Source organism: Tamandua tetradactyla, chromosome 12 (genome assembly GCF_023851605.1).
Source record: "Tamandua tetradactyla isolate mTamTet1 chromosome 12, mTamTet1.pri, whole genome shotgun sequence".
NCBI classification, from domain to species: domain Eukaryota; kingdom Metazoa; phylum Chordata; class Mammalia; order Pilosa; family Myrmecophagidae; genus Tamandua; species Tamandua tetradactyla.
Window position 1 is genome coordinate 67,912,294 of NC_135338.1, and position 21,433 is coordinate 67,933,726.

The 21,433-nt window shown below is 56.9% G+C and overlaps 2 protein-coding genes across 9 annotated transcripts in view; one reads left to right on the plus strand and one right to left on the minus strand.

Annotated features, from left to right (window-relative positions):
* The window catches only part of STRA6 (signaling receptor and transporter of retinol STRA6), a 33,315-nt gene extending 15,729 nt beyond the window's left edge, over positions 1-17,586 (plus strand). For 3 of the 5 annotated variants that reach the window (XM_077123810.1, XM_077123809.1, XM_077123812.1), the window contains 7 exons: positions 2,015-2,090; positions 3,154-3,287; positions 4,912-5,029; positions 5,113-5,214; positions 5,921-6,084; positions 7,425-7,580; positions 8,241-8,469. In XM_077123810.1, coding sequence (XP_076979925.1) covers positions 2,015-2,090; positions 3,154-3,287; positions 4,912-5,029; positions 5,113-5,214; positions 5,921-6,084; positions 7,425-7,580; positions 8,241-8,410 — 920 coding nt within the window. In that variant the 3' untranslated portion in view covers positions 8,411-8,469. Of the gene's footprint in view, positions 1-2,014; positions 2,091-3,153; positions 3,288-4,911; positions 5,030-5,112; positions 5,215-5,920; positions 6,085-7,424; positions 7,581-8,240; positions 8,470-15,909; positions 16,070-16,692 lie in introns of those variants that run through there. The other 2 variants (XR_013160554.1, XM_077123813.1) reach the window with 2 other exon arrangements.
* Positions 11,501-14,627, minus strand: ISLR (immunoglobulin superfamily containing leucine rich repeat). 4 transcript variants are annotated; one of them, XM_077123808.1, is made up of 3 exons: positions 14,430-14,627; positions 14,275-14,309; positions 11,501-13,440 (listed from the first exon to the last, which is right to left on the minus strand). In XM_077123808.1, the coding sequence occupies exon 3, from the start codon at positions 13,430-13,432 to the stop codon at positions 12,146-12,148; it is 1,287 nt and encodes a 428-aa protein (XP_076979923.1). In that variant the 5' UTR covers positions 13,433-13,440; positions 14,275-14,309; positions 14,430-14,627; the 3' UTR covers positions 11,501-12,145. The 4 variants fall into 4 exon arrangements, with proteins under 4 accessions (XP_076979923.1, XP_076979922.1, XP_076979921.1 ...); XM_077123807.1 differs by having other exon boundaries at positions 14,275-14,312; XM_077123806.1 differs by having other exon boundaries at positions 14,275-14,627.
* Positions 17,587-21,433: the final 3,847 nt, after the last annotated feature.

Below are 21,433 nucleotides of genomic sequence, written 5' to 3' on the forward strand. Positions count from 1 at the left end.
CTGGGTTCTGAGAGCCCTCCCTTGGGGCTGCCCACCTGCACACGGACCAGAAGCCTGGTATCATTCACAGAAAGTTCACACTGAGTCAGGCAGACTAGATTAGATTCCCTGCTCTACCACGTATCATCTGTGTGACCTTGGGCAAGCTGCTTCACCTCTCTGGGCCTCAGTTTCCCTACCTGAAAAAATGGCTAATCCTTTGTTAGGGTGCTGAAGCTACAAAGGCAATCTGTCCTTAAGGCTTCAATCAGGTTGGAGTGACAGATTTATCCACAAAGCAGGGCCCCAGGAGAGGCAAAGAGCAGGAAGATTTCATGACTACTGGTATTTGGCAGGACCTGAGCCTGGAACCAAATGAGGGAGAAAGAAGCAGGAGGCAAAGATGGAAATCAAAGGCCAGGCCGGTGGCCAAGGGGGCTTGCTAAGCCTTCACCCCTGCGTTAGTCTGTTCACTCAGCCAGTTTCCTGGCAGGAAACGGTCCAGAATGCACCCTCACCTCAGGGAAGCTGGCTCCAGAAGGGGCAAACCGAGCAGGGCAGGACTGTGAATGCCCAGTTCCTTCTCCCAATCTTTTTCAGAATAGTGCCTCCTCCTGCCACTGAAGGAGAGAGGAACATGGAGAGTGGCTCCAGGTTTCTGTAGCAGTGATACTCAACCCTGGCTGCACCCGAGAATCACCTGGGAGCTTTTTAGCCCTCACAGTGCTCAAGCCCTACCTCAGAGCTACTGAAGCGGAAAGTCTGTGGGTGGGGCCGGCCTCTGTGATTGAACAAGGCCTCCTGGTGACTCTGATGGAAGTCAGAATTTGAGAGCCACTATGGTAGATACTCAAGGAATGTTGGTGGGTTGATTGATTTCAATCAATTGTGGATTGGAAAATGTCATTAAGAACTGCCTCTAGGAAAGGCCCCGGTTGCTGTTCTCAAGCCTTGGGGCACATCGGATTCACTGGGGGAGCTTTCACAGAAGTCAAGGCCCAGGTCTCACCTCCACAGATTCTGATTTGATTGGTCTAGGGCACATCCTGGGCCGTGGGGAGTTTTAAAAGCTCCCCAGGTGATCCTAAAACCCAGGAATGCTAAGCCACTGCCCTAGTGCCTGTGGCTGCATGGAAATAGTGCTTGCCTATTTTGTGTGGGTTTGGTCTCCCTCCTCCTAGAGTTTCTGGTGGGGAATCAGAAGCCGTGAATAGTTCCCAGGGCCACCTGATGAGATCGGGGTGCAGGATCTGCTTGGCTCTGGTTGCACATCTCCCTCCATCACTTTCTAGAGGTGTGGCTGGTTGGGCCAGGCCCTCTCTCCAAACCGCAGCTTTCTCATCTGTCCAGTGGGAACAGTTCCTGGGCCCCAACCTTGTGAGATTACAAAGAGGGTCCTGAGTGAGGCTGGATGTGGATGCAGGAGAGGGTTGCTGCCCTGCTATGCTTATACACCCAGGCTTGTTCACAGTATTCATCTATTCTTCCCGGCTGCTGGGGCTACAGCAAACTCCTCATCTGTGGGCATGGTGGGGTGGGTGCAAGTGGGGATGGGTGCAGCAGCTCCCTCCCTTCTTCTGATGGACTCGGGCCACAATGCCTTGGACTCGCATCTTCCAGGCCCTGAGCAGAGGCCACTGGTGACACGGAATGAGTTTCATGGCTCACATTGTGCTGGGGGTTGGGCAGCCCAGCAGCATGCCTGGCAGCGTGTGCGGGAGCAAACCGAGGCTTGGGGAGAGGAAGTGACCTCCCGAAGGCCACACAGCAAGGAGCAAAGGAGCTAGAGGGGGGGTTGGATAGAGTTTCCTGTGGTGGTGGTGGGGGGGGGTGTCACACAGTAAAGGAAGTGGCAAAACCAGGAAGCGGGCCAGGTCTGCAGCCTCAAAGCCAGACTCTCCCTGTCTTGGCTGCCATAAATCAGGAGGCAGGATGGGGGCAGCCAAGGTGGTAGACTTCCACCGGATTTGACAGCTGAGGCCTTGGCTCAGCTGAGGGCCCTGACTTCCCACTTTGCTCCCTCTCTACCCTCCAGTTTGCTACGTCTCGGCCTTGGTCCTGTCTTGCTCACTCACCTGCCTCGTCCTGATCTGCTCACTGGCGACGCACAGGTTAGTGGCAGACTCTGCTCTGTCCTGTACTGAACTGAGGGGTCAGGGGAAGGGCTCAGAATCTTACAGGCCTACAGGGCGCCTGACCCGGGAGGACTGGGGGAGAATTCCCTGGGGCCAGCTTGTTACTGAACCCACCTGGGTTTGGTGGCACCATGAGGAATGGAGAAGGTAGGCCATCTCCTACCTGGGCCAGCCCTTGGAGCAGTCCTGTGTGGTCCTATAGGGTATGGCCGCCTCGGGGCTAGCATGTGGAGGTTGCCCTCTGAGCAGAGGCCAACTTGGTGGGCTGGATTAGTTGAGGAAGGCAGCCTGGGAAAGCTGGTGTTCCTCCTGGGAGTGGAAGAAGTAGTAGGAGACGAGGGAAGGAGGGTGCTAATAGCTAGGTAGGGTGGTGTGGGCAAGAGCAGGGAGGTTGCTGTCAACTTGGTGGGTGAGCATGTGGGTGAGGAGGCGCCCAGCTGGTGTTGGGGCGCGGGAGAGGCCGTCGCTGGCCCTGAACGCCACGCTGCCTCGATTGCCTTTCCTTGGTGAGCACTGAGGAGTGCTGAGGGATTCTGAGCAGAGGGGGAGAGAAAGTTCTAGTTGGGAGCAAGGTGGGTGGAAAGAAGGTCTGAGCACTTACGCATGTCAGAGAACTAGTCCCTGTGCCCCTTGTGTGTGCTACAGAGTTCCTGCCTAGGGGTCTTTTCCCACGAGGTTGGCCTCAAAGCCCCTGCCAGCCTGCAGACTTGTGTCTTGCAGGGTGGCTGAGCTGCATGTCACTTTCTATTCCAATTGTTACCTACTTTTCTGATTTGGCTCAGGTTGATTCTTCCACCTAGTTTCGTCTCTCTTAGCTACCTCCCTCCCCGGTTTACTCTTATTCACTCTTTAAGAGTCGGCCCAGATATCACCTCCTCCAGGAAGCCTCCTTGACCTCCCTGTTTGGGTTAGTGGTCTCCCTGGGGCTCCCATAGCCTTGAGCTTCCCTGCTGGTAGTTCAGCCAGAGACTGGCACGGAGAAGGAACTTAGGGAGTGTGTTGCTCCTTGAGGTCCCTGCCTCCCTCACCCCCACCCCAGGGTCAACCTGCAAGCTCTACACCGAGGGGCTGCCCTGGACCTGGGCCGCCCGCCCTGGAGTCTTCACCCATCTCGCCAGGCCATATTCTCTTGGATGAGCTTCAGTGCCTACCAGACTGCCTTTACTTGCCTCGGTGAGTCCGCGTCACCCACCCCACCCAGTCTCTGCCTATTCCCAACCCTGACACCAGTTGAGGAGGGTAAGAGTGCTCCACTGGCCTTGACTGCCCCCTGGGTGCTTGTGCCGGTGGAGGGAGAGACAGGACCCACTCTACCCTGCTGGAAGCTTACTCTGAGGGTGCAGAAGCACTCAGACAATAGATATCCCTCACAAGAGGAAAGGACCATCGGTGCCACCAGGTATTTTCCCAGAGCTGGCTCCAGGGCTGGGAGGTGGTAAGTTCAAGGAGCCACATTCCAGCTTATACATGGGAGGGTTGTGCCCCAATGGGCCACCTCAGGAGGTAATGAGATCCCTGACACTGGGGTATGCAAGGATAGCGGTCACTGTGGGGAGCTGCAAAGGGGGTCCTACCCTGAAGGCATTGGACCAGATGACCTTCCAGGGCCCCTCTCAGCCCTGAGTTTCTGACCCTCCCCTTGGGCACTGCCCTGAGTATAGCACTCTGAAATGTGATGGGCCAGTGTCAAGAAACCAAGGGTCTTTCTTTGCTGGTTCCTTCAGTTCTCACCTCTCTGGGGGACGAGGAAAAGAATAAAGGAGTGGAGGAATTATTAGTATTACAAATCATAATTCCTCATGTTGGTAGACTTCAAATGTCCCAAGCCTTTTTGTATCCATTATCCAATGTAAGCAATTATCTGATTAGTTCAATAGACAACCTATGGGCAATCTACTGTGTGCCAGGCTCTTGTCTATAGGAATGCAAACATTGATTAAAAAGGCAGTCCTGTCCCTAAGAGCTCAGGGGCAATTGAGGGGAACATAACGTTTTCAAAGCCCTTTGTGGTTTTCAAAAAACCACACACACACAAAAAAAGGGCTTTGGATCCTCACAATAGCCCTCCATTTTGGGAAGGAAGGAACTGAAGCTCAGAGAGGTAGAGTAACTTGCTTAAGTTAGCAAAGCTAGGGGGTGGTGGAGCAGGGATCCGAACCCATGTCTGCCTATTCCAGTTTGCTAAAGCTGCTGAAATGCAATATACCGGAAATGGATTGGCTTTTAGAAAGAGAATATATTAGGCTGCAAGTTTACAGTTCTAAGGCCATAAAAATGTCCAAACTAAGGCATCCAGATAAACATACCTTGACCCAAGAAAGGCTGATGGTGTCCAAAACACCTCTGTCAGCTGAGAAGGCACCTGGCGACGTCTGCTAGCCACTTCTCCCGGCTTCTGGTTTCAAAATGGCTTCCCCTAGGACCTATCCTCTCTGTAGCTCCAAATGCCTGGGTCTCTTGTTGTCTCAGGTTTTTTCCAAAATGGTTTCCTCTTAAAGGACTCCAGTAAACAGACTAAATCCCACGTTGAATGGGCAGAGACACGTCTCCATGGAAACCACCTAATCAAAAGGTCCCACCCACAACTGGGTGAGTCACATCTCCATGGAAACAACTTAATCAAAAAGATCCCACTCAGCAACTTTGAATCGGGATTAAACAACATGGCTTTTCTGGGGTACACGACGGTTTCGACCCGGCACACTGCCTGATTTCAAAGCCCTCTCCTGGAATTGGGTTCCTGGAAGCGGCAGAGCTTGATGCCTGCCCCCCCTGCTCCCCACCCCCGCCCCGGCAGGGCTCCTGGTGCAGCAGGTCATCTTCTTCCTGGGGGCCGTGACCCTCGCCTTCCTGGTGTTCCTGCCTGTGCTCCACGGCACCAACCTCCTCCTCCTCCGGGCCCTGGAGTCCACGTGGTGAGTGAGGCGAGGGGCAGAGGGCTCTGGGACCCCTTCCTGGAGACAGTTAGCAGTGACCACCCTCCCTGCCTCACCCCCAGGCCCTTCTGGCTGACCCTGGCCCTGGCCGTAACCCTACAGAACATTGCGGCCCACTGGGCCTTCCTGGAGACGCATCATGGATGGCCAGAGCTGACCAATCGGTGAGGTGGCCCCCAGGCTTGTGACTCCCTTGGGCCCTCTGCCTCTTGTGTGTGTCTCTCATTTCATGCCCCCCTCTTTCTGCTTCCATCTCTCCTCAGGAAGCCCAGTGAATAGCAGGGAGCACTTGCCTTACAGAGAAAAGGGCAATGGCCCAGCCTATTCTAAAATACCTCCTTCTATACCTGTCATGGGGCCAGAAATACCCCCATGAGCCTTTCCTGCTTTGGGGATCAACACTGCTCCCCTGGACCCTCTGTTCCATCAAAGCGAAGTGTTTGCCTTCCTTTTGGGGAGGAGTTTGGTGTATCACACAGAGAGGCTGTGGGGAAATTTTAGCCCAAGAGGGACTTGAATTAGTGGGGAAGGCACCCAGAGTGGGGAGGGGGTGGATTCCAGGGTCGTAGAAAGATCCAGGTGCACCTGGACTCAAGCCCCAGCTCTGCCACTGATTAGCTAATAATAGCCTTGGCTGTCACTCAAACTCTTTAGGCCTCAGTTTCCCCTTCTACAGAAGAGGATGACACTGCTTATCTCCCAAGGTGGTAAGGAGGGCAAGCTGGGTCAAGAGAGAAAGAGGGTCCAGCCAGGACGGGGTGCACCAAATACCCAGCAGTTGTGGTCACCTAGCATGACCTGACGCTGACCTTGGGTGCGGGCCTTGAGAGTGGGGCACTGGGCCTCAGCCTCTCCTCTCCCCTACCCCAGGCGCGCTCTCTATGCAGCCACCTTTCTGCTCTTCCCCGTCAACGTGCTTGTGGGTGCCATGGTGGCTGCCTGGCGGGTGCTCCTCTCCGCCCTCTACAACACCGTCCACCTCTGCCAGATGGACTTCAGCCTGCTGCCCCCTAGAGCTGCCACTTTTGACCCTGGTAAGGTCGCTTACTGGTCAAGGCCTGGAGGGGGCTGCGGGCTGCTGCCGGCTGTCTGAGCAGCGGGGGAGGGTCTTCCCCGGCCTTGTCCTGGGATATCCATCCCCAGGAGAGAGCGGGGGGTGGGGGGCCAGTGGTCAGGCCAGCGAGGCGGCAGACACGTGGCACCGCGATGAATGCAGAAGCTTAGTGGTCAGGGGAAAGAAAAAAATGAAATGACAGGTAACACAATTACATTTAAGTAGAATCCACATACACCAAACAAAGAGGCACACTTCGCAAGGACACAGACAAAAACAGATAGGCAAGAATGGTTGATCACGGGAGGCGGGAGGCCATTAGGCATGGAGAATGGAAATGGGATGGGGGCCCTGCACGCCAGCCCCGCCCCCCCTGAGCCCCAGCACACCCTGTTGTGCAGTTAGTGACTTTGAACGGGAATGGATGGACGTGTGGATGACTCAACCTCCAGCCTGAAGCTGAGTTTCCTTAAGGAAGAAAACAGTGACTGGTTAGAAAGTGCTTTGGCCAAAGTTAAGAGGGGACTTTTGCAAGCTAGTAGCCTTGTTAGCTTTGCGGGAAGGAAGAAGGAGGGTGTGTGATACACCTGTGTGGGCCCACCTGTGCGCCTCGAGCAGGCGTGTGTCCTGCATCTGGGAATGCACAACCCCATGTGTCTCTGGAAAGGCTGTGGCTGTGTCGGGAGGGAAGCCTCTGTGTGCCTGGCAGGGCACTGCATGTGCAGCTACACTCTTTCTGCAGTTACTGTGCCCACCTGTTGGGTCATTAGTGCACAAGTGTGCACGGTGTGTGTCAAGGGTTGTGCAGGAGTGGGTGTGTCAATGCTTTGCGAGTCTTCCTATGAGCCTCCTTGTGTATCAGAGGTTTGATGTGTTGGCCTGTAATGTGTGTCAATTAAGTATTGGTGTGCAGAATGTGGAGTGCAATGTCACATTCACTATGCTTGCGTGAATCATGCAGGATGTGAGTCGGCAGGGGATGTGTGCCAGCATGAGCCCGGGTGTGAGGTGCACATCGTTCGCAGAGGATGTGGGCATCTGTAGCAGCATGAGTCGTGTGTGTGCACACTGAGTGTTGCCTGCACTGTGCTTGTGCAATGCCGCAGGGTGTGTGTGTACAGTGTGCAGTGTGTTCTGAGCATGTCCACATGCACCGGTGTGTGGTGTGTGTGCTGTGAGCAGATCTGTGCCCAGGGTGTCTCTGCCCGTGCATGCGGTGTGTGCAGTGTGCTCGCTGTGTGCGTGTTAGGGGGTTCCGGGGGCCTGCAGCCTGCTCACGCAGCATCACCCTTAGGACTGCCACCCCCCACCCCACCCCAGGCTACCACACATACTGCAACTTCTTGAAGACTGAGGTCAGCCAGTCACATCCGGCCATGGCAGCCTTCTGCTCCCTACTCCTGCGAGCACGGAACCCCCAGCCCCATACCCAGGTGGACCCCCAGGATGGCCTCCGATCCGGCGAGGAGGAGGAAGGTGTGCTCTCCCACTGCGGGTGGGCGGGTAGATTTGAGCCAACTCAGCCTCTCCCTAGAAGGAGGCATGACAATAGGGGCAACTGCCAGGAAAATTCTCATTTCCTCTCTCCCTTGGCTGCCTGTGGTCACCCCTCCTAGTTGGGTCTCAGGGTAATTTTTCCATGATAGGAACACATACACACACCAGATGCACACACACACACACACACCAGGCACACACGCATTCACACACCCTCTCACACAAAATGAAATGGCTGCCTTGCTAAGGGGCTCTGTCAATTCCACGCCACCCACCCCCACCCCACCCCAGGCAGTAAGTCCTTTCCCTTCCCAACTGCCCAGGAAGGTGTAGGAGGGAGGGAGACACTAAGCTGGCTTTGGCCTCCACTCCCTCCAAGGACCTGTCCCCTCTTTCTGTCTGTCACCTGCAAGATGACACCTAAGCCTTTGGTTAGAATCTCTAGCCCCTTACAAATTCCCCTCTGCAGCCACGTGGGCCTGCCCGCTCCCTACTCTATAAGCTGGCACCCGGACCCCGGCCCTCACCATGTCCACTACACTATCCATGGGAGATGTGGGCCCTTTGCTTGGGTCTGGGTGCCCAGGGGGCTTGGCTGGGTGTTTGTTGAATGACTCACAGAAGGTCTCTGCCTCTCAGGGATGCAGTTGCTGCAGACCAAGGACTCTTCCGTCAAGGGAGTGGGACCCAGGGCCGGTCGGGGCAGGGCCCGCTGGGGTGTGGCCTACACACTGCTCCGCAACCCGGCCCTGCAGGCCTTCCGGAAGACGGCCCTGTCAGGTCTCCAGGCCAACGGGGCCCAGCCCTAAGGGGAAGCCACCCCCCTGACCCTGTCAGTGCTGGGGCATTTCCCTCCAGTTCCTATCCCCCTCCCCCCCTCCCACCCCAGCACAGCATCATGGCCCAAGGCATGGCATGGCACCCCCCACCCCACCCCACCCCCACTTAGCACCATCTCCCCCTCCGACGCCCCCAGAGCCCCCAGCCCTAATGACCCTGTGATTGGGTGGCAGTCTGCTATGAGCCTCTGGAGGGCTCTGGAGAAGTGGTGGGATAGGGCCCGGTCCAGGAGCTAGGGGAGTGGAGGGGGCTGGCCACACCCAGGCCCCTCCCACCCTGGACAGCCACCAGCCTCGCAGAGCTCCCTGTGGAATGGGACTTGTGGTCCAGGATCTGGACCGCCTGGGGATCCAGCTTAGCCCCCAGGCTGACCTCACCGCAGGGGAGCAGATATGGCTGCCTCCCTCCTCCCTCTTTCCCTCCCCTTCTCTGGGAAATGTCTGCAAGGCAGACCCCGGAGGAAGCCGTGGGCTCCTGGCTGGCAGCAAAGTCATGGCTCACGCCTGGCCCCACACAGAGCTGCCCACACTTGGGAGCCAGATATTTTGTAGTTTTTATACCTTTAGATAGTATGAAAGAGGTTAGTGTGTTCCCTGTAATAAATTTGTCCCTGAGAAACAGTCCTCTTTATAAAGGGAAGGAGTACGGGAGGCGGGGGCACCCACACTGTCAGTAAATCAACACCCCTGCATTTATGGGGCTTGGGTGGGGGTGGGGGTCTTTTGTCCCATGCTGGGCTGTGCCCTGGGTGGGAGCAGCGTGGGACCCGTATCTGCATCCCCAGGGGTGAGAAGGGGAGAGGGGACCCTCTGAAGCCGCGCCTGCTTCTTGTGGATGTTGACTTTGGAAGTAGAACTTTTTCTGGATCGTAAAGAATGGGCAGGATTCGGGGAGATTTCCAAAATGAAGATGGTGTGGAGGTAGGATGGGGTGGGCCGGGCAACAGTGAGTGTCCCATGAAAACATGCATGCAGAGTGGGATGGAGACAGACTGGGGGCCCCTTCCCCTGCTCGGGGCTTGGTGGAAGTGGGGGTATGCATGAGTGAGGGCGATGCTCCAGGAGCAGGGTCTGCTGTGGGGGTGAGGGTGTGGATAGCGTCGCTGGGACTGCAGAGGGTGGGGAAAAGGTGGCCACCCTACAGATCAGAATCAGTGGGGCCTCAAGAAATGTCTGCACAATTTGTAGAGATTGCCCCCCCACCCCCACCCCATGCACACACCTGTGCACCTTGCTGGGTCAGGGGCCAGAGAGTTTGAACCCACCTTGAGGCTGCCAATGAGAGTGCACAGAGAGGGCAGGCAGTCTTTGATGCCACTACAGCCCAGAGAAAAACATCTTCCTGGTCCTGCACTGGTGACTGGCAGGGTCAGGGGATGAGAACACAGATTCCATCTCTGCCTTTGATAAGGAAACAGAGTCACGATATCCCCTGATCAAGGCTGGGTCCCTGGACACCCAGGGCTGCAGGAACCCAAAGAAGGGGGATCTGGTCCAAATTGAGGGAGAGGCATCAAGGAAGGCTTCTTGGAGGAGGTAATTCCTGAGCCAAGTCTAGAAAGTTGACTTAGCCAGGTGAGGAAAAGGCAAAGGGCATCCAGACCGAGGGAACAGCACAAGTAAAGGTGCAACAGCAGGAAACAACATGAGCATGAAGGGAATAGTCAGCAGTTTCAAATGCCCAGGCGTCAGGGAGGCAGGGAGGGGTGGGTCAGGCTGGAGGAGCTGGCCAGAAGGCCCATGACAGCCAGCTAGGGTCCTTGGCTTCCCTCCAAAGGCAGTGTGGGTCATGGAAGACTTTGAAGTGGGGAAGTGCCTAGTCCCTGCGGGCACGGCAGCCCCCCATGCCACCCCTTACCCAGGTCTTAAACCCAGGTCCAACTCCAAGAAGCCAAACCTGCTCCAACTGTGAATGGAGAAGTGTCCATGGGGGGTTAGGATTATCCAGCTTTAGAACCCTGGAGTTGGTTGGACCTTGAAGCATTACCCTGTCCTACCCCATCATTTTTTTCTGGGGAACCTGAAGCCCAGAGATGGGAAATGACTTATTCAAGGTGGCCCAGGATGCGGGATCTGGCTCCATCTGTTGCTTTCCACTAGATCTGGAGCCATCCTTACACATGCCGCCGGTGGCGGCAGCTCAGCAGGGCTGCAGGCTGGGGTGGGCTGGGGGAGGTGCAGTGTGCGGACCAGGGGTGGGGGGAAGGGCGGGCCAGCTGCCAGCGCTCACAGCTGCTGCCTCCGACTCCGAGGCCCCCTTGCCTCTCCCACTGCGTCGTCTCTCTAACCGGGTTAGAAGGGGCCGGATGGAGACAATAGGGAGACACGTCTCTTTCGGGGCACAGACATCAGTCCTGCAGTCTCCAGGTTGTGTCCACCACAGGCTCCCCATTCTGAGGAAACCACGGGGCGCGGTCAGCTGCACCGCCCCCCCCCCCCCCGCCTCTTACCCCCCCAGGTCGGTTGCTGATCTGCCCGCTCTGTGGGGAAATGACTCCTAATGTGAACTTTCCTCAGGGAACTCCATTTCCTCTTCCTGGAAAGGTGCAGGTCATCCCCCGGCTTCTCCCTCATAAATACTCTCTTGGCTCATTCTCTCTGCATCTTCCTCTCTCTTCTCCTCTCTCCCCGGCTCCCTGTCTCCTCCCTGCTTCTCTCTCTCCCTCCACCCTTACCTGGCCTGTACCCCCTCTCCACTCCAATCCTAACGTCTCCTCCAGCGGGACAGGGGTGAGGAGTGGCAATCCAGGCACTTCCTTTTCTCCCACCCCCCCACAAAATACCACTTCAAGCCACTGCCGAGCTAAGCACCACTCAGGCTGACCGGGCACCCTGGGGAAGCCTCCTTCACGGTTTGCAGGCTCCCTGCCCCGTGTGTCCGGCGGGCTGGTTTGCAGGGAGGAAGCCCCCTCCCGTGCCGCCTGGCACTCAGCCTACAAGATCCCACACGCCCCTGTACATGGGAGGGCAGGCGGGTCTCGCTGTCCTCACTCTCCAGTCCCCAGGCCTGTCCCCACCAGGGGCTCCTGGATGCAGACAGAACTCCAAGCAGACACAGGGGAGCATCAGAAATGCTGTTTATTTCTCAGCCACCCCCAGGCTGGCTGGCCTCTTTGCAGGGGCAGGGTAGGCTACAGAGGCAGACTTGGAGAGAAACTGAGGGAGGAGGGTGAGAGGTGATATAGGCTCATCCTGACTCCTCCAGTCCAGTCCAAGTCGAGGGCAGAGAGATCCCCAAGCCCTGGTCATTAGGACACACCGAGGGGCAGCAGGGGTTCAAGCAGGTCCCTGATAGCCCCGGGACCACACCAGCCAGGGCTCCCCCACCCCGCCTCTTCCTCCTCTCCTGTGCCCTTGTCTGCCTCAGGCCACCTCCCTACCCGGCCCCAAGCACCCCCACAGCTCCCTGCCCCCTCGCCAGCTTGTCTGTCAGTGCCTGGACTTCCATCCTGTTGGCCTGCTGCGCCCTGGAAAGGGAGGCCCGGGCAGTGAGGTTAGCAGCAGTTAGCACCGCCGAGTTACAGGAGCAGACTCAGTCCTAAGCACTAGCTCTGAGCAGGTCTAGAAGTTGTGGGTGGTAAGTGCTCTGGGAGAGACCAGAAGGGGAGACAGGAAGAGTTGCCAACTCCAGACCCCCGAGGCACTTAAATGGGGGCATTGTCAAGATCAGAGGAGGAATTGGGGAGCGCGGGTCAGGGGTGGGGGCTAGAGGGAGGCGAGGAAGAGGAGGAGCAGGCTGTGGCCCAGCAGAAGCAGGCCTGGAAGCCGCTGCCCAGGGGCCCGTCCAGCCACCACGGCCGCCTCCGGGCTCCCCCCGCGGCTGAGGTAGATGATGACGACGCTGTCCTCAGGCCCTGACGGCTGTACCTCGTTGTCAACCGTATAGCAGCCCCTGCCCTCGGCGACTCTGCCGCGGAACCTGCGGCCCAGGGCATCCTCCCCGCCCTCACCCGGCGTGGCCAGTGCCACGTTGACTGAGCTCTCGGCGCTGCCCAGCTCATTGGCGGCCAGGCAGCTGTAGGTGCCCTCCTCCGGCTTGCCGAAGTCGGGGATGAGCAGGCTGCCGTTGGCAAAGGCCTGAAAGCGGGGCCGGCCGCGGGCTGCCGGGGCGCCAGGCAGGGGCCGCCCATCAGCACCCACATTGGGGCTGGCGATCTCCACGGTGCCGCCGGGCGTCTGGATGTGCCAGCGAAGGCGGGGGGCCGGCTGTCCCTCGGCGTCACAGTGCAGCGCCAGCACGAAGCCTGGCCGTAGCTCGGCGCCGTCCTGGCTGGGCTGGTAGGTGAGCTGCACCGAGGGTGCCGAGCACGGCAGCGGCGGCAGGCGGCTCAGCGGCGTGCCCTTGAGCACGTGCGGCGAAGTGCAAGCCACGCTGTCCTGCTCGGGGATGGACACGGCCGTGGCCAGGGCCCACGTCTTGAGCCACACGATGCCGCAGGTGCAGTCGAAGGGGTTGTCGTTGATCTGCAGGTGGGACAGCGCCGTAAGCGGCGCAAAGGTGCCCTCGGCCACCGTGTGCAGGCGGTTGTGGTTGAGCTGCAGCGAGCGCAGCGCCCGCAGGCTGCGGAAGGCGTCCCGGGGGATGAAGGTCAGCTCGTTGCTGTCCATCTTGAGCAGCTGCAAGGCGCTGAGGTTGTGCAGGTCGCTCCAGGCGAAGTCAGAGATGAGGTTGTGGCTGAGGTCCAGGCTCTTGAGCTGGCCCAGGACGGCCAGGGCGCCGGCGGCCACGGTGCGGATCTCATTGTGCGCCAGCCACAGCGACTGCAGCAGGGGCACCTCGGCGAAGGCCCCCCGGGGCAGGCCCGGCAGGCGGTTGGCCGACAGGCTCAGCGTGGTCACGTTGCCTGGGAAACCCTGCGGCACGGCTTTCAGGTCACGGTAGGCGCAGTCGGCGATCTGGAAGCCGTATTTCTCCCCGCAGTCACAGGCCTCGGGACAGGCCCCCGCCAGGCCCAGGAGAACCGCCCAGCCCAGCAGGCACAGCCCCTGCATCGTACCTCCTGCCGGGGAAAGGCGAATCACCACCTAGGCGGCCCTCAGGACCCACAGAGGGGCTTGACCCTCTCAGGACCCCAGCCCTTCCCCTACCAGGACAGCCTCCCCCACATTACCCATCTGAGGCCCCACACTGCCTAGCCCACCGCCCCTATTCTATGGAAGGGGAAACTGAGACCTAGAGAAAGGTTGGCACTTGCCCGAGGTCATGCAGCCTGGCGGGGCGAAGGCAGGACAGGCGAGGGCCCCAGGTCCTCCTCTGAGCAGAGAGCTCTTCCTGGCTCAGCCAGTTCCTAGCTGACTTTATGACTCCAAATCTGCTTTCCAGCAGCCCCCACCCCCAGTACTTCACAGAACCTCCCTCCTCCCCTCCCACATCCTGGTCGCAGACCCTCCCACTGGAGCCCCCCAGAGGTATGCTTTGCCGGGGCCCAGACAAGGCCCCTTGTGCAGTGCACGCCACCCCCCTCCACTCCTCCGCCCCCTCCCACCCTTCCGGGCCGGGACCACAGCAGACACCAGACCCTTTCTCCAGAATCCCACCCGCAGCCTGCTCTGTGCAAACTACGCCGGCAGCTGCCTAAATAAACCTCTGCCAGGACCTCTCAGCTGGCTTGGGCGAGGCCAGTGGTTCAGCCCAAACGCTGCTGGGATTTCCAGGGCCCGAGGTTGTCAGAGGAACGGATGCCCCCCTGGTCAGCTCCAAGCAAGGGACTGTCCAAGCACCTGGAACCAACAGAGAAGGGTCCAGGCGGCCCCTGTCATCCTGCAGTCCTCCCCTCTTCCCACAGGCCCCTGGAGCTCTCTTCCTCCACCCTCCCACCCCCTCCCCGGCTTACCTTCAAACTACTCTTCCGTTTGTTAAGCAGAACCTCTGCTAAAAGGGAACCAGAAAGTGACAAAGGACTGAGTTAGCCTGGAGAGTCTGCAGGGTGCAGGGCTACCAAAGGGAGGGCAGGATACTGGAGGGAGGGCCGCTGGGTCTCGGCCCCACCTTCGATTTGCACGCCTGTGCCCACCCTGCCAGGGAGAGGGTGACTGGGTCGTCTGCTGTGGGGGCGAGCCTGGGGCAGCCCGCACGCTCCCTCCTTCCAGCAAAACAACTGCCTCCCTGCAGCAACAAGGACCTGTGTTTCATAAGTGACACAAGAAACTTGAGGGGGAAAAAGATGCCAAATTTTTTGGGTTGTGTTTTTTTTCTCTCTCTCTCACTCACTCTTAGCAGCTTCAACTTTCTTAAAGACACAGCACTGTCTGGACAGGACCCAAGAAAAGATAGGGCCAGGAGAGATTTTTTTTGGAGTATAAGGAGGGGTGAGAAGTTGAATCTCATGCAGGAAGGTGGGAGACTTCACTTCAAACAAGAAGAAAAGGGGCTCTAAGTTGAAACTGCGTGGTCGGTGAGGGGGAGTGTGGGTGATTGTAGGTGCATGCACGAGTTTATGGGAGAATGTATATCTGCATGCAGCTGAGCTTGTGTGCTTGTGTGTGTCTTAGTATGGATGTGGGTATGAGACTGGGTGTCTTTCTGTGTGTGTGAGTCTGTGTGTGTTTGGGAATGTTTGCAGTTGTGTGTTTATGTGTGGATGGGGGTGTGTATCTTTGTGTGGGTTTGTGTGGGTGTGAAACCCTGTCTCTGTCTTTGTGTTTGTATGCCTATTTGGGCATAGCTCTCTGTGTGTAGGTATTTGTGTGGATGTGAGGGTGTTTCTCTGTATTTGTGTGTTTGTGTGGGTGTGTTTGAATGGAAAACTGAGAAGGCCAAAGCATATGAAACACCCACCAGGCTCCAAAATCTCAGTGAGAAGCCAAAATTTTAGGTCTTTTTTTTTTTTTAAAAGAAAATATAGCCTCCTCCCCTGAGTTAGAGGCCCTGCCTGCTGGCTCTGAGGCTGAGCTGCCTAGAAGTTGGTTGTTGTCCAGGGAGGTCCCGCGGTTCCCGCTGTGCTGGGTGGGAGGGGGCAGGGAGGCAGGCGGGGAAGTGATGGGCGGAGAGCTCTGGATGGAACCGGCCAGACTTCAGTCTTCCCACCAGAGACACCCACACCCTCAGGGACGGTACCATCAGCCAGGACGGCCCCTCTGGCAGGCAGAGCTGAGGAGGAGGGGCCGCACTCCTTCTGGAAAATCCTCTCTTTGGTCTCCCACAGTCCTGAAATCCCACCATTGGTGCTGTGTGTCGGTGGAGTCAGCATTGCCCTCTCTGGGCTCCGCTGTTTGCCAAATAGGAGGGCCCGGGGCAGTGAGAAAGGGGAAGAGAAGGGGGCCCAAATAAGGGAGCTAGAAAAGAAACCAAAGAATGGAGGAGCCTGAGAAAAGAACTTGGTAGACTTGAAGATATTGCCCCCCACGCCCCCCTCCCATAAGATAAGCCTGTCTGTATTCCCCTCCATCTCTCTCACTCAAGCTTCCTTTTCTTTCCATCTGTTAACCTGATTGAGTTCTGTTCATGGCTTGACTTCACCTCTTGGCAGGGGCCATTTGTGAGGACAAACAGATATTATCTTTGGCTGAAAGTATCTCCAGAGAGCTTCCCTGCTGGCTCATCTCATCCCCCTTCCTCGTTGTCAAGCAAGGCTGCAGAAGTCTTGGGAAGCCCAGTGTGCAGCTTGTAAAATGCTCCAGGAATATGGGGTATGGACGTCGGTGGGCTCCTGCTCCCTTTTATATTCTTATCCTCCTGATGCTTATAGTCTAACTTAGATCCCTCCCACTGCAGTTGAAGCCTTTTCTTGCAGCATCATTATTGTGCTGGAGAATTTCTGAGAAAGTTTTGAATTTGGTGGGTCAACCAGAAGCTGGAAGATAGCTGCTTCTGGAAGCACGCATATCCAGGATTCAGTGAACCAGAGGGGAGAATCAGCAACCCTGCTGCCAAAGCCAGGGAGGGCTTCCTGGTGGAGGGGGCTTCGCTGTGTTGCTGTGCAGCCTCTATACCACCTTCATCCTGAGCAGGCCATGCCACTCCAGGTACACTGAAGAGCTCACAGTGCTCGCCTGCCTCTCATACCCCAGCGCATACCAGGTCAGAGTGCAACTATCCCCCCAGCCTTAGCCCTCCTGGTGTGGCCAATGCCTTCTCCCATATCAGGTTTCTATTAAACATCACCTCATCAGAAAAACCTTCAGAGACCTCTGAATCTAAAGTAGATTCTCCCCATTAATGGTCCTCGCAGACACCAATGTTTTTCTTCATAGCGTTTACCATAATCTGCAATTATTTATTCATGTGTGTTTAATGTGTGTCTCCTTACTAGAGAGAAAGCCCATTGCTTTGCCCTGCCAGTCACCATCAATCCCTGCCACAGAGAAGGTGCTCGATAAACATCCCTGCCCTGGATGAATGGATGAATTGGATGGTTATCAGATGCTGGGAATGAAAAGTGCTTTGCAGGTCATCTGGTCCATCTGCTCATTTTATAGATAGGGGATTAGGGCCCAGACTGGGGAAGGGACTTGCCCAAGGTCCCTTCTACATACTACAAGGACTCCTTAAAGTCTTTCATATAGTGTGGGAAACCCCCACTTTGAGGGGGTGGGTGAGGATGTTACCAGTTTTCCCGGGGGAGGGGAGTCCTTGTCCCTGTGTTGGTTTGAAAGGATCATGTACCCCAGAAAAGCCATGTTTTAATCCTGATCCCATCTTGTGGAGGCAACCTTTTCTTTTAATCCCTATTCAGCACTGTAGGTTGGAAACTTGATCATGTTTTCTCCACGGAGATGTGACTCACCCAATTGTGGGTATTAACCTTTCATTAGAGGGAGCTGTGACTCCACCCATTCCAGGTGGGTCTTGATTAATTTACTGGAATCCTTTAAAAGAAGAAGCTTTTGGGAGAACGATGAGAGAACCATGAGCGAGCATGAGAACCACAGAACCTACATAACCGGAGACCTCTTGAGATGAAGAAGGAAAACGCTCCTGGGGGAGCTTCATGAAACGAGAACCTGGAGAGAAAGCCAGCAGGCATCGCCATGTTCGCCACGTGCCTTTCCAGCTGAGAGAGAAACCCTGAACACCCCTGGCCTTCTTGAACCAAGGTATCTTTCCCTGATGCCTTATATTGGACATTTCTATAGCCATGCTTTAATTTGGACATTTTCACAGGCTGAGAGTTGCAAACTAGCAACTTAATAAATTCCCCCTTTTAAAAACCACTCCGTTTCTGGCATATCACATTCTGGCAGCTAGGAAACTAGAACACTCCCCAATTCCCTATTACCAAAGACCTTGATGAGGGCTACACACCAAGCTGCCCTCAGAATCCCACTGAGGGACAGTCATGGGGCACCAAGGACAGGAGAAACAAAAGGGACCAGGCCACCCAGGTCAGCACTGAGACTGCCCTTGCCAGTAGCCGGCAGCTGCTCCCCATTTGCCCAGGTCCAAGCACTGCCTGCAAGGCTCAGCCTTCCCCTCCTCCACCAGGAAGGACAACTGGACAAGGGCCACCGGGGCCTAGTAGACCCCAGCTAGGAGCTCTGATCCTCCAGGCATTCACAGAGAACACGCAGGCCTGCCCCTATCCCCTGTGGAGCCCTGCCAGGATGGGGGCTTGTGACCTCCTAGGTGGCCCCTTCTACTCTGTTCCAGCTGCCACTGCTGGAAGTTCTTCTTAAAAAGCCCATCCCACAGGTGAAAATCAAACAGGCTGGGAGACAGGCCAGAGGTCTGGGTCCCGTTCCTCGGCCGCACACCCCAGACTGGCAGGTTGCCCAGCCTCCATCTTCTCTCTCTTGACCTCCCCAGAGCTGGACTCAGTCCTGGACACTGGGTCCCTCAGTGCACATGTGGGTTCCTCCGCTGTCCTTAGATTGCAGATAGAGGCTGCAGACAGAGAGGTCTCCTCAGATCCTCAAAACGCTGGGTCCATAGTGGCCCCGCAGCAGAGGAAGTGAGAAATGGGAGGGGGTGCAGGTTTGGGAGCCCCTCCTGCCAGCCCTGCCCCTGGCTCCTGCATGGCGATCAACCATGCTGATTGGCCGGAGACTAGGGGTTGTCTGGGACACAGGATTTTCAGTGCTCACATCCCAGGCAAACCAGGATGCTGGTCACTGGGCAGGGGACTTTGCGCTTGCTTCTTCCCACAGTTTTTCTTTCATCCTCTCCTTTTCCTGCCCTCCCTCCCCCGCAGCCCTCCCCCGCCCCTTGCAGAGGTTCAGCCCTTTCTCCTGCCCGTCCTCCAGCCTCGCCCTCCTCTCCCCAGGGCAGCCAATCCCACCCCAGCCAGGCCTGCTGCGAGCGGAGACTCTCCCACCCCAGAGAGGCCTCCCACCGCTGACCAGGGGCAGCTGGCGGTGCCGCGTCAGCTTTTCCTGGAAGGGCGGAAAAGATCCCGGGGAGAGAGAGAAAATGGAGTGAGAGAGCCAGAGCCAAGGAGAGAGAGAAAGAACTGTAGGGAAACAGATGAAGAAATGGGAGAGAAGGAGAGAGAGAAACAGATGGCCAGGGTTAGACCCAAATGCAAAGAAAGGAAGCGAGATGGAGAAAGTCTAATGGATCGGAAAATAGACCCCGGGGTGGGGGAGGGAGGTGGAGCCAGCGGGGGTACTGCAGCGCCGGCGGGGGTGGGAGGGGTGGGGGTTGTTGCGGGTATGGCCATGGCACTAGCAGGGGCCCAGGCGGGGTGGACGGGGGTGGGGGGTTGGGGGGAGTGGGGGTTGGGGGGGTGGGGGGTTGGGGGTTGGGGGGGTGGGGGGTGGGGGGTGGGGGGGTGGACGGGGTGGGGGGCTGGCCTAGGCCCTTGGGAAGCCATTTGGAGATGAAGAGTGTGTGTGCGTGTGCATGTGCGTGTTCAAGTGCCGAGCCTGTGCTTGTTTCCCATGTGTGTGTTGGTGCGTGTGCAGGGGAGGGTGTGGGAGTGTCCCAGGCTGCGGAGGGGGAGCAGGGCAGGCCCCTTCCTCTCTCCAGCCTCAGCCTGGTGGGCTGCAGGACTCTCACTCCCTGAGGCCCTGGGGGACCTGCCCTGGCCGCTCCTCTGGCCTCGCTCTCCCTGTTGGATCCCACGCACCTGCTCCCACCTGGGGGCCGCTGCTCTTGCTCTTTTCTCAAACTGCATACTGCCCCCCTGTGTGCAGGTGCGCTTCCTCGTGTCCTCTGAGCCTTTTCCAGCTCCCCAGAAAAGCCTTTTCAGACCACAGTATATAAATAGGATCTCAGTCCTTACCTGAGCTGTGGGAGGGCTGGGAGTGGGCCAAGGGCCTTTTGTTAGAGGCCAGGAGGATATGTGGGTGGGGGTGGGAGTGGGGGTCGGGCAGGGATCGCTTAACCCCATGGAGGGAAGAGGGTCTGGGGTCTGGACTGAGAGAGTAGCAAATAGTCCCTTTGCCCACAGGGCAAATGAAATCGTAGCAGTGGACCAGGCCAAGAGAGTAACAACAACTACAACAAAAAAGATAAAAGAGAACAGGTATATACATGCAACAGAACTTTATTCCGTCATAAGAGGGAATGAAGTTCTGATCCATCAATCTGGATGCACTTGAGGACATCGTGTTGAGTGAAATTAGCCAGACACAAAAGGACAATTACTGTATGACCTCACTGATATGGAATAATTAGAATATGCAAAGTCATAGAGCCAGAAAGGAGATCCGAGTTTCCCGGGGCTGGGGGCAGGGAGAAATGGGGCGGTATTGTTTCATGGGTGCAGAGTTTGTGTTTGAGGTGATGGAAAGGTTTTAGCAATGGGTGGTGGTGATGGCAGCACAACTTTGTGATGTGATGAACACACATAAGGGTATTGGTGGGAAATTTTACACTGTAAATATGTTACCCCCAAAATATTTAAAGAGAGAGAAACAGGAAGATGGGGAAGAAAGCTAGAGAGAGAGAGAGAAGGACTGGCAGAGACTGAGACATGGAGACACAGAGGGGCATGAAGGGAACAGCGGTGGGAAAGCCTGGGCTGGCCAGGAGGACGGGGCAGCCACCTGCCTGCCATTGACAGGTGGGGCTGTCAAACGCGCTCCCTGGCCATGCCACACCCCCACCAACCTCAGGGAGGAGGCTGCAGGCTAGGGCCAGGCCTCCCAACCCCAAGGGGCTACCAGGAGGTGCTGGCAGAGGAGTTGGGGTCCCCAAGGCTGTGGACCACGGGGAGGGCAGGGCAACACGGCAGTGCCGGCCATAGCCCACGGCCACCTCCCCAGGGAGACAGGCAGGGGACAGGACCCGCGGCCCACCTGGGGACAGGGCCCCGGCTGCAGAGACCTCCGCGAGAGAGCAGCTCAGGACAGGAGCGAATGCTGGGCCGTCTCGGAGGGCTGTAGAACTTCAGAGAAGGGAGGTGAGAGCTGGGAATCAGGGAGACCTGAGGGGGGGGGGTTGAATAATTCTCCAAAGTTTTGTCAAAGTGAAGCAGGCAAATGTTAAGAGAGAAATCTAACCCGCAGAGGGAATTATAGCAAAATGTTGCAGTCCTCTGTCCCCAACCCTCCCATCCTGCACTCAATCCCCAGAGGCAACAACCTCTAATGGTTTCTGGTTTTAGTTCTGTTTTTGGTTGCACACATCAGGGCTGTCCTGGCATTTGCCAGGCCCCTGGCACACCATCTTCAACCAGCCTCCTGCTGGTCTGATTTCTCTTCCCACGCTGTCCTGCACCAGCACCCCTCAAGTCCAAGCTCTGCCCGCGTTCCCCACCCCCATCACACTGACTCACGCTCAGGGGTGCACATGCTGGGGCCTCCGTCTTCTTGGGAGGAGCCATCAGGGGTGAAAAGTCCCACGGGGACCCTGGAAGCAGGCATAGACCATTTGGGCAAGGAATTTCAGGGTCTCAGGTCCTCAAGGCTTGGTCCAGAAGTGGGGATGCAGCCTTTCGGTTGGCACATCCTCTTGAAAAGGAATGGCCAGGGTGGGGCTGCTGGATAAAGTACAGGACACCCAGTTAAATTTGAATTTCAGATAAACAGTAAATAATTTTTAGTGTATATATATATATATATGTCCCAATTATTGCACAGGACATACTTACATGTTATACATATATATAA